The 18,330-nt window shown below is 38.8% G+C and overlaps 1 protein-coding gene across 2 annotated transcripts in view; it reads right to left on the bottom strand.

Moving 5' to 3' along the window:
• The window catches only part of LOC105148625 (cilia- and flagella-associated protein 58), a 550,890-nt gene that overhangs the window by 27,870 nt on the left and 504,690 nt on the right, over positions 1-18,330 (bottom strand). For both annotated transcript variants that reach the window (XM_087406699.1, XM_087406698.1), the window contains one exon: positions 18,032-18,256. In XM_087406699.1, the coding sequence (XP_087262825.1) occupies positions 18,032-18,256 (225 nt within the window). The remainder of the gene's footprint in view (positions 1-18,031; positions 18,257-18,330) is intronic.

Here is an 18,330-nt window from a genome sequence, read left to right as displayed (position 1 = left end):
AGGCACATATAGTGGTTGACGATCCGCGTCCCGGTGAGGCCAACGATCAAATATCTGGGCCTCACCGTGGATAGTCGCTGGGGCTTCGTCGAACACTTCGACGAGCTAGCCCCGCGGTTGGGCCGCCGAGCAGACGCTCTGCTCGGCCTCATGCCCAATCTCCACGGTCCGAACGGGTCGGTCAGGCGGGCTTATATGCACGCCATCCTGTCCGGGGCCCTTTACGGGGCCCCGGTATGGAGTGGGAAGGCCCTGGCCAGCCGCCGAATAAAGCAGAAGTTGCACAGCGTGCAACGGCGGCTGGCCTTGCGCATTTGTAGGGCCTACAGGACGGTGTCGTACGCCGCCGCCATGGTTCTCGCGGGGATCCCTCCTGCCGAGTACGTGGCCGACGCCCTGGCGGAAACCTTCGCCGGGGTGAAGGCCATTCGGCTTCGGGGGGGGATCGTTACTCCGAGGACCACTGACCGACTGAGAAGGAACGCCCGTCGGCGGGTCTTCGAAGAGTGGCGCTCCACTCTCGAAAACGACCCGCCGACAACGGGCGCTCGGACCGTGGTGGCCATCCTCCCCTGCCTCGAGGAATGGGTAGGCAGGGGATGGGGCGGACTATCGTTCCACGCGACGCAGGTGCTCACCGGACACGAATGTTTCGGGGAGTACCTGTGTCGCATAGGTAAGGAGCCGACCACTTGTTGTCACCACTGCAACGGGGACCGGGACACCGCGCAGCATACGCTGGAGACCTGCCCGGCTTGGGCGGGCGAGCGCGGTGTCCTGGTCCGTGAGATAGGGGAGGATCTCTCCCTGCCGGCTGTCGTGAAGGAGATAGTCGGCAGGGAGAGTGCTTGGAGGGCCTTCTCCTCCTTCTGCGATCGGGTGATGTCGCAGAAGGAGGAGGCTGAGAGGCAGAGGGAGAGGCCACCGGGAGGTCGGGGCCTTCTCCCGCCCCCGCCGCCTCCAGGTGGCGGGGCTGACGGGGGGGAAGGAGATGCGAGGGGTGGTGGCGTTGGGGGTCAACGCGGGCGCCGGCTCCAACCGGATCGCTCGCGCCCCGGGTCACCCCTCGCGCGTACCCGCCGCCGGGACCGCCCCACGGGGCGAGAACGACGGCGACCTCCTTCCCCCATAGATGAGAGGAGTGAAGAGGAGGACGGTGGGGTGGTGTGCGGGAGTGTCGGGGTCAGTGAACCCTCCACCTCCGCCGCCACCATCATCAGTGACGGCCCCGCGTCTCGGACGCGGGGCGCAGTGAAGCGGCGGCGGATCGCCGACCCTAGGGTCGATCCGCCGCCGGAAACAGGATGACCCTCCGCGTGCGCGGGGTGCAGTGGCTCATCATCCTCCGGCCGCGTCGAATGCGCGACCGGGCGGGGAGCCCTGCGCCGCCGCGCGCGGGGGGTGCGCCGCGAGACTTCCTCTCGCGGCGCCGAAGTATGAGGGGCGCCAAACTTCTGATTGGCGCCCCTTGGGGGGCTGGGGACCCTGGCGGGGGCCGGGATCCCCAACTCCCGCTCCCCAACACCAACCGGGAGGCGGGCGCAGGGGATGGTGTCCCCCCCAGCGCCCGAAAATAGGGTCGACGGTGTCCAGCACCGCCCGGGGTCACGTCGTCTTGTAAGACGACGTCATAAAAATCCCCGGGCGGGAATCGAAGTCGGCATAAAGCCGACTGGCCTGAGGGGCTCCCAGAAGTATGCTGCACGCGTTTCTGGGAATCCCTCATGCAAGGCCAGGTAAGGACACCCGGAGGGGTTTTAGTGGATGCAAGCCCCACATAACCCCGTGCTCTCCCCGAGGCCCGGGGTATGCGTCAGGCATTTCCTCTCTGTTAACAAAAAAAAAAAGGGAGGTAAAGGAGTGGGCGGCAACTCTGGGCCTCTGCCTCCTTAATCGGGGAGATCACTCCATTTTTTCGGCAGCGGGGAAATCGTGGACCTCACGTAGGCTTCCCCTGCTGCAGTGGGCAGAGTGAGTGGCTGACGCTTAAGGGCTTAAGGGCGGAAGGATCGGGCGCGGGAAGGCGACGATGAAACAGTAAAGGACTGGGCGGAGTGGGTCCGGATGACCTTGACCGATGCGTGCGACGCCGCTCCGCTCTGCCTATTGGAGGTCGACGGGCTTGGCGGAGCTCCGCCAAGCTATTGTAGTGACGAGGCGCGCCCATCTTCGCACGAGGCGGCGACGGCGCGCGACAGAGAAGGAGGTGGCCCGGGAGCATGACGCTCTGCGGGAAGCCCGCAGAGCGCTGCGCCTGGCCATCCGAAATGATCAAGAGCCAAGTGTGGAAAGCCTTTCTGGCTACGATCGACGTGAATTCTTCTTGGGGGCGACGTATAAGTTGGTCCTGCGGAAATTGCAACCATGGTCGCCTCCAGTGACCGAGGTGTTAAATCCGCGGCTACTGACGGAAGTCGTGGACCTCTTTCCGTAAACAGGACTTCGGGGGGGGGGGGGGTCCCGCCGTACTCGAGCTGCTCCTCGGAGAGACGATCTGGAGGTTAACGCCAAGATGATCCTGGCGTGAAACAACTAAGAGATCACCCAAGGGTACCGGGACCGGACGGAGTGCCGAGACGCGCCTGGCTCTTGACATTCGAGGTATTAGGAGGGAGGCTGAAACGATTCTTCAGCCTCTGTCTTAGTCTCTGTTTTCTCCGTGCGTGGAAGATTGTACATTTGGTATCCTTCGCAAGCAGAGGCGCCCCGCGGTGGAGCCGTCGGCCTACAGACCGATCTGCTTGCTGGGCGACATCACTCGAGCGCGTAGTGGCAGAACGAATCGGCACTTGTCTCTGAAGAGCCCGGATCTATTACTGGGACAATAGGGCTATTCCACCGACGATGCTATTCGTCAGGTGTGAGCCCTGATGGAGGCCAACGGGGGTGAGGGGGGGGATAGCGTTGGTGGTATCATTAGATTGTCAACGCATTTAATACCCTCCCGTGGGGCAAAATCATAGAAGCGCTACAAGCTTATAATGTGCAGGATACTTGATCGTCATTATCAGCGATTACTGCAGGGCACTGGAGTTCCATTGCAAAGGGGGATACTGGTGCAGTAGGTCGGTTTGGTGCGGAGTTCTGCAAGGATCTGCTCCTCCTGTAGAACATCACGTATGACGGTTCTCGGCGGGGCGCTTCCCCCCGATTGCCACCTTGTCTGCTATGCAGACATACCCTCATGGTGGCGGGAAGGTGGTGGGGGAAGGGACTAGAACGCGGCGGTCATGAGCGCCGACGTGGCGGTGCAGTGCATGCTGCGCTCCATATAGGATATGGCGCTCCATATATACTATGATTGAGAGTATTTCCTCACAAGACAGAAGCTTTATTTCTGCACAATGTGGCTTGGGGGAGGGTGTCCTCGGCTAGAGTGAGAGTTGGCCGGGCTCATGTCCGAATAGGGCCCCGGTTGAAATACCTGGGCCTTACCTTCGATGGCCACTAAAAGTCGACGGTCATTTTGCTGACTTCCAGGCTGCTTCGCCAATTCTCTGGCCTGATGCCAAACCTCGACGGTCCGCAGGATTCCGTGGGGCGCACGTACACCGTCCTGGCGGGGTTCCTTTACGGCGGGGCCTCGATATGGGACGCGAAAGCGGCAAAGATTCGCTGCATCAGGGCCGCGATGTACCACGTCCAACATAAGCTATCGCAACATATGATTTGTGCACAGGTGTCGTATGTCGCGTGCTGGCGGGTGTGCCGCCCGCGGACTTCTTGGCAAAGGAACGGACCGAGGTCTACCGTTGGATGGTCTCGGCCCGTCTGAAAAGTCGCGAATTAACGTCAAGGACGGTAGAAGCCAGACGCGAGGACGTAAAGAGACGGATATTCGCGGAGTGGCGCGCCCGCCTCGAGAACCCGAGATTCGGAATCCGGACCGTCGAGGCCATCAGGCCATGCCTGGAACAGTGGGCGGAGAGAACGTGGGGTAGATTCACGTTCCGACTCACGCAGCTGCTCACCAGACATGGGTGTTTCAGTGAGTACCTGCGTCAGTAAGGAGTGCAGCACGCGCTGTGGACACTGCGGAGCGGACGTGGACACCGCGCAGTATACGCTAGCGGAATGCCCCGCCTAAGACGCAGAGTGCGGTGTCCTCGTCCAATAGGTGGTCGGGGACCTCTCTCTGCCGGCGCTCGTACGTGAAATGTTGCGGATAGAGGCCTCCTGGAAGGCGCCCTCCAACTTTTGCGAGCGTGTCATGTTCGCGAAGGAGGATGCCAAGAGGCGACGAGAGACTGCGCTCGCGGCCGCTGCGTTGAAGGGAGGAAGAAGCCGCGTTCGTCGCGCCCGTGCGGAGGAGACAGGTGGCTGACGCCCGCGCATCACGTGTGCGATAACGCTGGCGGTCTGAGGATGGGGGAGCGTAGACAGGCGTCTTGGACCACCCGCTCAGCTTGACACTTGAGGGCACACTTCTTCATATTGAAAAAAGAAGTGTACGTGAGACGTGGCGGCCCGCCCGCGGGCGCGGCCTGATGTAAGTTGGGTCACGTCGGCGAGGGGAGTGTAGGCTCGAGTGAACAACTCGAGCCTAACACTTGTCTCTTCCTCAACAAGAGAGATAGGGGTGAGGGGGCAGTGCCCCCTCCCCTCTCTTGGTTAGATCCGCACTTGCAATTAGGGCCCGGGGAGATTCGTCGTCGTTTGCGAATTCTCGTTCGCTGGAGTTGGCCCCGGCCGACGGGATCGGGGGACGTCTCGGAAGAATGCTGCATGTGTACCCGAGGCGCCCCCCCCCCCATGCGACCTGAGGTCAGGCACCGGTGGGAATTCTAGCGGATATATCTCCATTGTGTGGAGGGAGTCCCGCATAACCCCGGGATTATGTTTCCGCATCCCCGGGATATGCTTAAAACATTTCTCCCGCATTACCAAAAAAAAATACCCATATAATAACCCACATAAAAACCCACATAAATATATGGGTATATAAACATAATCCTAACCAAACCATGGTACATCAAGGATGAGAGTCGCGTGTCCCCCAACAGCAGGGGGGAGATGGAATTAAAGTCGCTTTGCGTGGAAAATCAAACGAAATAATGCATCTTGAATTAGACTAATCAACATTTCTAGAAGACATTTGTAATTGCTGCATAAGAAAATGTTGACGTGGAGATCGCATCATAAGGAAGTATCCAATAAAACGACACGTCTTTTTTATTCCTAATCATGATTGTGAGAACTATGTATCTTGAAAAGGACTAATTGTAAAATTACACACTTTCTTTATTCTTTTACGTACTCGAACTTACTTATAATAATGGTTAACACATTGTACAATAGGCGACGTTGCAGTATGACATAAATGAATCATTTACTGACAACGCGGACACATAACTTCTTATTGCATCATTTGCATATCGCATAAATAGTTTATAAGATCTTTATAATTGTAATGTAAGTTAAATGAAGAAAATCATGGAGCAACATCTTCACTCTACTAACAAGGAAACACAACCAATTGTATGTCGCCGATTTAAATGAGTTTTTAGTATGTTGTTCTACAGACAAAAATAAGAGACACGTTCTTTATACGTGCTGAGTCACACGTTAAGGAGGTGAAATCCTCTCTTGAAGAAAATCAATTTTTTTCTTTCGAACCGAATGTCTTCGAAACTATGAGAGATAGAAAAAAATTTCTAAAATGAAAATTGAATGATTGCAAGAGTACTTTATAACTATAATAAAACAAACTTTTTTAATTATTTATTTATTATATACTCCCACCCTCCATTCTTATTTTCAAAAATTTTTTAATTTTTTATATGACCGAAATTAAAGAACATTTTACGCTAAAAACAATGATGTGTATTTAAATCATGTTCTGAAAAACCATTTTTAAAATATGAACGAATACGTCTCTATATACGCGCTCCGTACCTATGTATTCGTCTCATACCGCGTTGGTTGCGCGAGATAGCGATAAAGGCAACACAGTTTATCACAGTGCAGTAGTGATTATTGAAATAAATTTTTAAATAATCATAGTAATAACAATACCAACAGCAACAGTGACTTTGTCAACCTGTCAAAATCAGTCAAATACTTTTGAAGGTATGTTTATAAAAGAGTATACAAAATATTTTGAACAATTAAGAACAAAGCATTAATAAAGAAATTAATACTTTAATATAATTTTATTCATTTCATTTTTGTAGAGCAGCTAATTCCATTTAATGTTGACATCAATAATGTATTGATAAGGCGTCATCTTGATAATGCTTTCGTACACGGAAAAAAATGCTACAGTTACCACAACCAGAAATAATGATAAGGATATGTTCATCTTACAGTTATCACAACCAAATGTATTAACGAGCGAAAATTTATGTAACACAATTAACGTATTATATTTTTAAATGTTTTTTTCACATGCACAAATAATGGTATTTACAAATTTCCGTCTATCTACCTCAATCCTTGCAAATTCTATCGTCAGATTTTAGTAATATAATATTTTAGAAGAATTTCTTCGACTACAAACTTCTAATATTCGAGAAAATTCCATTGGACTTCGACTACGAGTTTGAAATTGAATTCCAGAATATACTCGTAAATTATTATCGGTATTCTGAGGCAAATTGTTTTTTTTTATTATTAGCTAGACGTCTCTGACACTGATTGTAAAATAGGCTACGCAAGTTTACATGGGTTATTATAATGTTTTTTTATAAATTAATAAGTAGAAAGGAAAGTGTATCAAAAACATATAATATATTAATGATAAATGCAATATAAATTATAATTATTAATAATGAAATAAGTATCTTTTTTTTGTTATGAGTTCATAAGAAGTACCATTTACAGGTTACTTCAAATTTATATTCATAAGTTTCACAGTTGCACATTTTATCCATTTTCAATTTATATGAAGCACCGCACTTGCACGTTATTTCCATAGCAAAATCAACTGACTATGCACAATCAATGCTGCATATGCTGACTTATTGCACATAGGAGCAAATCTTTGTTCCTAATCGATTTTTGCATAACATCGCATTAATAAGACGTATCATATCAGTGACCTCGCCCTGATAAAATGAAAGCTTTAAAAAACGTCGGCATTAGCAATGAATAAAAACACAGCGATAACCAACTAAACCTCTAATATCTTTAAAAATACCTACACGAAAAAACGTTACAACAGGAAATAATAATTTTATATTATTAAATTTATTTTTATATTTACAGAGCATGAATTGAGAAGTAATGGCATTATACCTTTATAGAAATCTAATATTGACTAATATTGAAAGACAATAATTAATTACTTATTTTAACAATAAGTATTAAAAGCACTGTTGTTCAGTACTCTTACAATTAGTACTTCAAATAAGTAATTATTGGGTATGGGAATAAGTTTCCGCCATTTTTAAATGAAAAAGATGTATTTATTTAAACAAATCTATATAAGTGAGTTTATTCAAAGTATGCTTCTTCGGAAGCGACAACTTTCTCCCACCTTTCCGGTAATAAACGGATTCCTCGAATGAAAAAAATCTGGTTCTTTTGAAGCGATCCATTCATCACGCCATTTTTTGATACCTTCATAAGAATTGAATCGTTCTCCAGAAAGGGCCGACTGCATGGATCGGAACAAATGAAAATCTGAAGGGGCAATGTCCGGCGGGTGGGGCAGAATTTCCCACTTTACTCCTTCCAAGTATTTCTTGACCGGTTTTGCAACATGTGGCCTAGCGTTGTCATGTAACAGAATCAGCTTGTTGTGCCTATTGTCCCATTCATCCGGTCGTTTTTCTTTCAAAGCTTGGTTTAAATGTATCAGTTGTAGCCGATAACGATCGCCAGTGATGATTTCGGACGGTTTGAGCAGCTCATAATATATAATACCTCTTTGATCCCATCAGATGCACAACATAATCTTCGAAGCATGGATATTTCGTTTTGGCGTTGATGGACCTGGTTCACTTGGCATCACCCATGCCTTTAAGCGTTTAGGGTTATCGTAGTAGATCCATTTTTCATCGCCAGTTACGATACGATGTAGAAAACTCTTCCTTTGTTGTTATTGACGAAGCATCTCTCAGATGACCAAACGTCTTTCCATGTCTCTCTTTTTCAATTTGTATGTATACCCAATTTCCTTCTTTTTGCACCATTCCCATTGCGTGTAGACGTTTTCCAACAGTAGATCTATCAACATTTAACTCTTTTGCCAACCTATCGAGCGATAAACACGAATCTTCTTCGAGTAATGCTTGCAATTCTGCATCTTCAAATTTTTTCGGTGCACCTTCGCATTCTTTGTCACGCACGTCAAAATCACCACTGTTGAATCGCCGAATTCCTTACCATTCTTTACAACTAGTTTTCGATGGAGCATGCTCACCGTAAATATCTACGAGCAAACGATGCATTTCCGCAGCACTTTTCTTTAAAATAAAATAATGGAGTAAAACTTTCCGCAAATGTTGCTTTTTTGGAATAAATTCCGACATCTTCAACGCAAAAAAAGTTACTCTTTGTTACGCTTCGAACGAGTGCCATCTATTGGGCTCAAAAGTTTGGACACACACCTTTCAAAAACATGTCTTGCCGTTCTATCAAACACACGAGCAATGCTACTAACGACATCTTTCTGCAATGGGCGGAAACTTATTCCCAATATAATTACGACGTAATTACAGTATTATAATAATTGCTTACTATATTATTGCTTATTATATTATTGTAGAATATACACATAATATGTTAACTATAATTACGACGTAATTATAGTATTACAATGATTGCTTCGATTATTGAAGACCAATTTCCTCCACATTCCCCCCCTCCCCAATTTTCTTCTTTTCTCCCACCACTCCAATAAGTAGTGTAATATAAAAGGAACGGTCTGGAACAACAGCTCAGTATCAGGCTGCTGCTCTCCTTGATGAAGTGGACTGCAAAGTTCGTGACATTTCAAGAATGGATCTGGATACCTGGAGGAAATCTGCGAAACGCATAATCTTTTTCAAACTAAATCAAGTAACTCACCTCAAACGGGAAATTCAACATTTAAATGAAGCTTTGGAAGTTTCCATTAACAACTAACGTCAAATTACTTTTTAATATTTAAATAATTTTTAACTTATTAATAGTGATTAAAATTTCAACTGTAACGTCTGAGTAGGAAAAATCTTTCTCCACTCGTAGTTCACATTATACCTACAGCCAGTATAATGCATACATGAATATAGTCGCGTTCAAGGTGCACACCCGCTATAATTGCGTCGACGTATAGGCCGCGCAGGATTCACGTGCTCCAAGATGAGCCGCTTGAACTCTTAACTGCCAAGAGAATTGCGCTTGCGCCGATTAACCCTTCGCTGATAATTAACAAAAATAAATGAGGATGTAACTTCTTCTCTAAACAAAAGGTCCTGTTCAGAACCTATCTTTAAATATCTTTAAATATACGTAATTGTCGAAATATAAATTTGTTCAATAGATTATTGTACTAAATACTATCAGATAAATTATAGAATAAATTATCTAAAGCGTCGTGTTTGGAATACCCATAATACATACAATAATGGTCGTTTCATAATAATTATAGCTAAATCAAATGACGAAAAATTCCTTATGAGTAAAAGGAAGCCGAACACGGAAGCCCCGGGCATCACTAACGTGGAAAGTTGTAACATTAAAATAAAAATTATTAAGTGTTAAAATCGAGTTAAATTATTCATATTTCCCTCTCTCCCTCCCTTCACTACAGGACTCTAATGATGAGCCATAATATAAAAAGAGAAAACAAAGGAGCTGCTTCCTGCTTCTTATTGGTGTGGAATGCGTTTATTCTGAGGAGATCCCGAAAGGAACAAGAAGGCCAATAATTAATTGTGGATTGATAAGATCAGAATAGCTACAATCATAAGAACTCGAAATTTTTTTATAGCGGCCAGACTTCATAATTATTGAAATCAAGGTCTCATCTAGAGTACATAAGCTCCATTGTATTTTCCTCACCCGTGTTTTCAGCGCGTTTACAAAGTGTCTATGAAGTCGAATTAAAAATCAATATGACTGCGACTAGCTGCGACCATTTCACTGTGTATATGACTGTGACTGCATTTATCCATATTTCTTTAAGTTCGAGGCAAGTTAAAGCAGATCGAAGAAAAATTTAATAAAAAGTTAATAATATTATTGTATTATATTGCTAAAAATAATGAGAGCGTGCTGTGTACAAGGTTGTACATCAGATTGGGAAGTGCCTTCGCATTTATTTCCTAAAAATGCACAACGCTGTAGACAATGGCTGAAAGCTTTACAATTAAATATTACTGAGGAAAATGAAATAAAACATTTACGAGTATGCCATAAACACTTTGTCAAAAATGTTATAGTTGCTGTCCAACAATTCGAAAATTACTTAGTAGTGCCATTAAGCGGCTCGGAGCCATATATTGATTTTTAATTCGATTCATTGACGCTTTGTAGAGGCGCTGAAAACACGGGTAAAAAAATATCAATGAAGTTTATATGCCTTGGTTTCACCCCACGCGCACCCTTCGTTCCAACACACCCATCCCTCTCATAAATCCTTCTCAAACGTGACATGAAGCTTTGGAAGTTTCCATTAACAATTAACGTCAAATTATTTTATAATTTAAACAATTTTTAATTTATTATCCATTTTAATAATGATTAAAATTTCAAATGTATTGCTCAGATAGAAGCGTCTAATTTCAATTAAAAGACAGATACCTCGACAGATACCAAAACAAAACAATTACATGTTACATTGAAAATACAATTTAATAAGATATAAACTTAATATATGTATAGAATATATTGGTAAGAAAGAGTAAAGTAATGAAATGTGTACACAAGAAATTTTAAAGAAACGAATTAATTGGTCAATTTCCTTAACATTGTGGCATACGCATGATGTAATCCACCAGTCTGATTGTAAATTCAAACCATTCTTTTGCATATGTATGTGCGCTTTTTTGGAACTAATTGTTTATTTGGAGATCTCTCTCATTATCCAATATTTAAACATTTTCGCAGTCAAAATCATGATTTTATTCAATTCTATGATTTGTAATCACAGATTGTACATTAGTATATTTGATGATTGCAATATTCCGCAATTCTTGTAATTAATTTTCTATTGGTTTGTTCCACATAAGACACGTTATAGTCTTTACATGCTATTTTATACATCTATTGGATTTTTGTCCTGATTTTTTGAGAAAATGTCCTTTTAGATTTTGATAAACCTGTTAAATTATTATAAAATGCTGGTTTTAATTTTTCTTTTTTACATATTATTACATATTTACATATTATAAAAATTTTTCAGTCGTCGTTTGTGTGTAAGGTATTAAAAGGAGTCCTCTGAACCTCTTTCAAATTATTAACAATCAAAGAATTTTGTTCTACAGGAACACGAAAGTAAACATTTTTGTCTCGTGGAAAGTAAACATTTTTGTCTTGTGGAAATAGTGTCGAAATATTGGTAGCCTTATTGGGTAGTCATTTCTTAGAAGCTTAATATTACAAGCTTAATAATTTTTTGGAATTTTTGATGGAATTTTGGTTCCGATAGTAATACTGCTCTATCAGTCGTTCCCATAATTATCCCTTTTTTCGGTGATATTGGATGTGAGGATAAAAAATTCAATTAACGCCCCGAATAAGTCGGTTTATGATACCAGTCAAATTTTAAATAACTCTTATTCTTAATGATTATCACATCCAAAAAGTTTATAGCATCTCCTTCATTCTCTAATGTGAACTGTAATCTAGCGAGAAATGAATTGAACGCAGTCAAAATATTTTCTATCGAATCAATAGGAGTTGCCATGATATCGTCTAATAAAAGAGAGCCAAAATGTTTAACAAAGAAGATTAAACATTATTGAAATTAATTTTTGGATTGAAATTTAATCTCTAGCACCTTCATCGACATTAACTCTAATTAGCCTTAAAATTATTTATCTATAATTATATACAAAATTGCATAATTATGTATGAGCAATTTTATTACATTTTTTTCAAACTTATTTTTTTCTAAACCAAACTTTAAAAATTATCTCTTTAATATAAATAATGATAAATACGGTTCTAAAAATAAATCTAACACAAAAAGAAGACAAAAATTGCCAATTAAGAACTAACGGTTAACAGTACACAAAAAAATTTTATTATTATTTAACTAACGTGCATACATTTCGACGAACGGTTTCGATCCTTGTCTCTCAATGCAAATACAAAAATACAAGTTATTTCTAATATATAAAAACAATAAATATTCTATAGTTATATGCAAATAGCGCATGATATCTTGCATAATGGTCATCTAGTTATTACAAAAATCAGAATTGTAAAAAGGAACAAATCCATAACTAAGATATTGTCAGCAATTGTCAATTGTTAGATAAACCAATCTATAAACGCCAGTCATTATACAAGTAATATGCCTTCAACCGATGCATCGTCAGTAGGACAAGCCATCTCAAATTAATCTAAAACTATCCGAATAATGTGAAAACCGAGCGCAAAGAAGGAATCAGTATAAAATAGAATCGTGGTAGATATACGTGGTATACATACGAAATACAATACATGATCGCTAAGTGTAATATACAAACAAAAATTGAATAGAATCAAATATAAAAAATTGAATTATGTCAAAAATAAAATAATGCAGAAAACAAACATATAATTCAAAATCGAGTGATAACATTACAAAATCGAGTGATTACATACAATAGCTTAAACTTACGTGAAAATAATACGGAGAGTTATAATGCTACTGTGTCAAGTGAGAAGTATATTAATGCCAAATAAAAATTCGTGACTGTGTCCGTTGAAAGTTCGAGCAACAATGACAACGAGAAAGTAATAATTAAACAAATGTTCTTATACTAATGATAGGTTAAGAAGCAACATAATTTTTCTTGACAATATTATAATAATGGGTGCCAAGAAAGTTCGATTTTATTTGTAGATTTAGAATTTGTTTCTTGAATCGCTTCCGAAATTAAGCGTCTATTATAATTTTTTTCCACGTCCAAGATTACCACATTATTTCAATTAAAATGATGTGAGCAGTCAAGTCTATGGTCTATAATCACTGATTGTTGATTCGTGTTTCGATTTATATGATTTCTGTGTTCCGAGATTCTACTTTTCAATAATCTGCGAGTTTGTCCCACATATGATGCGTTGCATTCACTACAATTATTTTGATACACCTGCACTCCTTCCAAAGTCTACCTTTTTGTATTATAGTTTTGATGTATCTATTCAACTTATCCATACCGAAATAAGCTATTATAAGTAAAAAGTTTTCCAGAAATTTTGTTAATTTGTACGAAAGACCAGGTATAAAAGATAGAATGAAAAAGTTCTTTCCAGATGTCGGAGTGGTTTTTTTACGATGATTGGCATTAGGATTATTGTTATTGTATCTTTGTAAATTAATCAAAATTCTTTTCTCGATTGTTTTGAAAATAAAAATAAAGAGTAATCATTCATTAACAATAAATCAATTATTAGTTAGAAATTTTTTTCATGGAGTTCAGGATGAGAAAAACAATTTTATTCACTAATCTCATTATAATTGCCCTTTTTTCAGAATTAGGATAATTAGAATGAAAATTAATGTATTTACATGAAAATGAAAATTTGTGATATCAGTCATAAGTTAAAACGTTGTCAACCACTATTAATGAAGTATTTAAAAAATTTAATTTGTTGCCTCCTAGTTCCAACGTGAATTTGAGTCTCGGATGGTAATTGTTAAATTCTTCTAAGTGTTCTAATGGAACAATGAATGCAATATCGTCCACGTATCAAAAATAAAAAGAAGGTGTAAACCGCAATTTTCCTAACAAAATAGATTCTAAGTGTAACAAAATTTCTGCAATTACTGGTGAGAGAAGTGACCCCATAAGGATATTAAATAGTTGTTTGTAAAATTTGTTGTTGAACAAAAAATAAATAGAGTTCAGCACCAGATTAATGACTATCAAAAATTTCGATTTTGGTAGGTTACTGTTCTGTTCAATGAAATTCCACTTTCTTTCAATACTTATTAGAATCTAGTTTTAGATTAATATGTGATGGTTAGTCGACGATACATGGGTCGAAGGCATATTACTTATATAATGACTAGCGCTTGTTAGTTTATTTAACAATTGACTACATATACAACACCTTAAATATGGGCTTCTGCCTTTTTACAACTCTGACTTTTATAATAACTAGATAACCATTATGCAATATATTATGCGCTGTTTATATGTAGATAACTATAGGACATACGCTGGCATTCGTTATTTTTATATTAGTAATAGCTTGTATTTTTATATTTGCATTGAAAAGGTTCGAAATCGTTGGTCGAAACATATACACATTAGTTAAATAATAATAAAATTTTTGTTTGTGCACTATTAACCGCGTTGGCTCTTACTTGGCAATTTTTGTCTGCTTTAATTATTTTTTATGTTTCAACATTGTTATTATTGTTTTTATTACATTAAAGAGTAATTTTAAAAAAGAAAAAAGGATGTATGAACATGTATGGACATATTTCATATATGATTATACATGTTTATGAATATTTATGTATGTTTATATATATTTATATATTCATGTATAAAAAATTTTTTACCGGATTCTTATTCCCTGTTCTTATTGCCTATGCTTTTCATTGCTGTACTCTTGATATGTTGAAATTACAGCTAAAATACTATAAATCGCGATATTTTTTTAATTGCAATATTAATAATCAAAAAGGTCCCCTGAAATTGCCCCATAGAGCGACTTTACACAACATAACTCATCAGATATAATACATATAGATACTAGAAAACTATATATTTGTAGATGTCCCTGAAACGATATACATTTGCAAATGTATGTACAAATGTACATAGTCTTCGAAAGTAACACTGTCTTATACATTTAATACAAATTTGTACAAATAAAAAGGACGCATTATATATATATTTTAGTGAGTGATTCCGCTTTTATGTATAATATGTACTAAAAAAACAATGTGTTAATAAAAGTCCCCAAAACCTATTATACAATTAACATATATACATATGTCGGATATACATATTTATATATACATATTTCGGACTATCCTTTTAACTTCGCAGGTTAAGATCCAATTATAAAAGTGTTCAGACAAAAGTTATAGGTTTTAAAAAAATCTATTTATTGATCTTATCAGTAGTTGTAGAGTTTAAAAAGATCTATTTATTGATTTTAATAGTTCGACTTTAGCTGGCGTCGCCAAGATTAAGTCAAGGTCACGTTGATTATTTTAAATGGAACACCCTATTTTTTATCCCAAAATCTAATAGACAATGTCGAGATCTTTCCAAAACACTATAATATTTTTTATTTAGTACTTTTCGAGTTATAAGATACAAAAGTTACAGTATTGCCGGCATTAGCATTACGCGTAATGTCCGGTCGAAAGAGGTTAAAACCTCTTGAATGTTGTTCAGGATCATATCGTTCAGGATAATATTTGTCAAAATCGAAACCATTGGAAATTATTTCACTTATTTCCATTTTTGCACTAAAGATTCATTTCTCCGAAATATGAAAATATAATCTCAAATGGTCTTGATCTTGATAAATGTTATCAAGAGATTTTAGCTATTGGTCGGACACCTTGCGTAATGCTAATGCCTAATAATACTGTAATTTTCAAGCCTTATAATTTAAAAAATACTTTATTGAAAAATAATTTTATTATAGCGTTTTGAAAAGCTCTTGACACTAGTTATTAGATTAAAAGTATTGTGCATTTTAAAAAATCGATGTGACCTTCACTTGACTTTGGCAACGCCACCAAAGATCAAACTGATAAGATCAGTAAATAGATCTTTTTGAACTCTACAACTTTTGTCTGAATACAATTGGATCTTATCCTGCGAAGATAAAAGGGTGGTACGGATGGATCTGAAACACTGAGTATATAAGAGTGTCCCAAAAAGATCAGGACATCTGAATACCTCTAAAATACTACTGTGATCAAAAAATATCCGAATTTTATTTTTTTTAAATTGAGGGAAAACTATAAATTAAATCCATTTGCTTTGCTAAGTTGATACACATGCCCTTCACATTTGGTAAGAAAATCATGTGCGTTCTTTCAAGCCGTTTGAGAATGATTAGAATGATAGTTGTTTACGTCAGTAAAGATTTTTGTGGCGATTTTTATCGAGCAAAGAATTTGTTTGAAATTTTGAGTTACAAATGAAATTTCGTTCACAAACGCATTCAAAATGTTACAAAAAGCTTTTGACGATGATTGCAACTTATTGAATTTGTAAACAAAATTTTGTTCGTAAAATATACGCAAAATTTCAAACAAAATTTTTGCTCAATAAAAATCGCCGCGCATAAAAATCTTCACTGACATAAATAACTGTCATTCTCAAACAACTTGAAGGAATATCATGATTTTTTTACCAAATGTGAAGGACATATATACCTACTTGCAAAGCAAACAAATTTGATTTAGTTTTTCCGTAATTTAAAAAAAATGAAATTCGGATACTTTTTAATCACAATAATAAGTTTAACACACAGAAAAGTGTTTCAGATAAAGTTGTAGGGTTCAAAAAGATCTATTTACTGAACTTATCAGTTTGATCTTGTGTGACGTTGCCAAGGTCAGGTCACAATCACATTGATTTTTGTAAATAGATAACATTCGCTAAGATCAAAGTTTCAATGCTACACTTAAAATTTATTTGTATATAAAAATGAAAATAAAAAACAATCTCTAATGACCTTGATCTTAATAAATATTATTCAGGACATGATCCTGAACAACATTCAAGAGATTTTAGTCATCCATAAGACACCTTGCATAATACTAATGCTAATGGAACTGTGACTTTCAAGCATCATTAGAAAGTATTTTTCTAAGTTCCTTAATTTTTTTAAATTTCTTAATTTTTTAGAAAAAATTAGATAGATTTGAGAGATATATTTTCATCTGTAATATTATTTCTCAGCTGAAATAGAAAATTGTTATGTGATTAGGTGTACATATGCTTAAGGGGGAAAACTCATGTAGAAAGTTGAAAAAATTCGAAATTTTTTTCATGAATCAATAGTATGTAACATATAGAACAAAATATCAAAGCCGTAGAACTGAATTCGAAAATTTAAGGCAATTATACAGCTATACGTATTAGTGGCGACGGCGCGCTGTGCCGAGCGGTTTCCGCAGGTCTAAACACGCATCGCCCTTCCAGTCAGTTCCTTTATAGTTGCTCGAAAAGACTAATAAAGCCAACAAGTGGCTTTATTATTACATTTTGAGGAAGAAGGATTGATGTATAGACCTGGCATTGCAGATTAGCATAAAACAATTGTAAGTTTCCAAAAAATGTTATTTTTTTAAAAATTATGTGTTTTTCTCGAAACGACACTTTTCGAGCGGCGTGAAATGTAACTCAAACAATTTTTAAACAACGAACTTCTCCTTGCGTACACATATTCTATAACATCTACTTCACAGCATGAATCTGTTTTTAAATAAATGTTTTTGAAATAAATAGTTGTTTTTTTAATACTATTTATTTTAAAACGTATCTTTTTTTAAATGTTACTATTTTATATTTTTGCCTTTTTTAACTTAAAAATAGGTTCATGTTGAGCGTATATTCATTAACTAACATTTCCATTTTGAATTCCAATTTTTCATTTCAGATAAGCATAGCAGTCCCTAGTCTGTTCCTACACTCTACGAAGCGAGGCACCCTTTTCTTTTAATAGTTGGACATACATCCTTATAATATTAATATTTAATTATACGAGTACTTATATTATGAAAATAAAATTTTTTTCAAATCTATAATTAAATAACAAAGTATGCTGACGGTTTCAGAAAGATTGATTTAATACATTCTTTACAATAAATTCTCGAAAATTGATAAACTTTTAGCTACTTACTTGAGTTTCCCCCCTTAATTTTTGAGAATTCTCAGTTAATCAAACCTTTTTTGTAAATTTCACTACTTACCTTGATCTTCTCTCCCCTTTTACGTAAGATATTTTGAACCTTATTTAAGCTTGTCTCTTTCTGCAAATTTGGTTGCTTTGACAAAACGTCACGAAGATTCATATATAATTTTTCAGTATCGTTTAGCTTCCTTTCTTTCTGAATTATGTCAGTGGACATTTTCAAAATACGTTCTTGTAGAATCTGTACTTTTTTAACAAGCTCAAAGGTGGTAGGATCTGTACCCTATTATGAAGGAAAATATGTGTGTAATGAAACAATAAAATGTTTAAACAATGACAATAATTTACTTAATATTA

Source organism: Acromyrmex echinatior, chromosome 5 (genome assembly GCF_024713525.1).
Source record: "Acromyrmex echinatior isolate Ae372 chromosome 5, ASM2471352v2, whole genome shotgun sequence".
Taxonomy (NCBI): domain Eukaryota; kingdom Metazoa; phylum Arthropoda; class Insecta; order Hymenoptera; family Formicidae; genus Acromyrmex; species Acromyrmex echinatior.
This window is presented reverse-complemented; position numbering and strand designations above follow the sequence as displayed.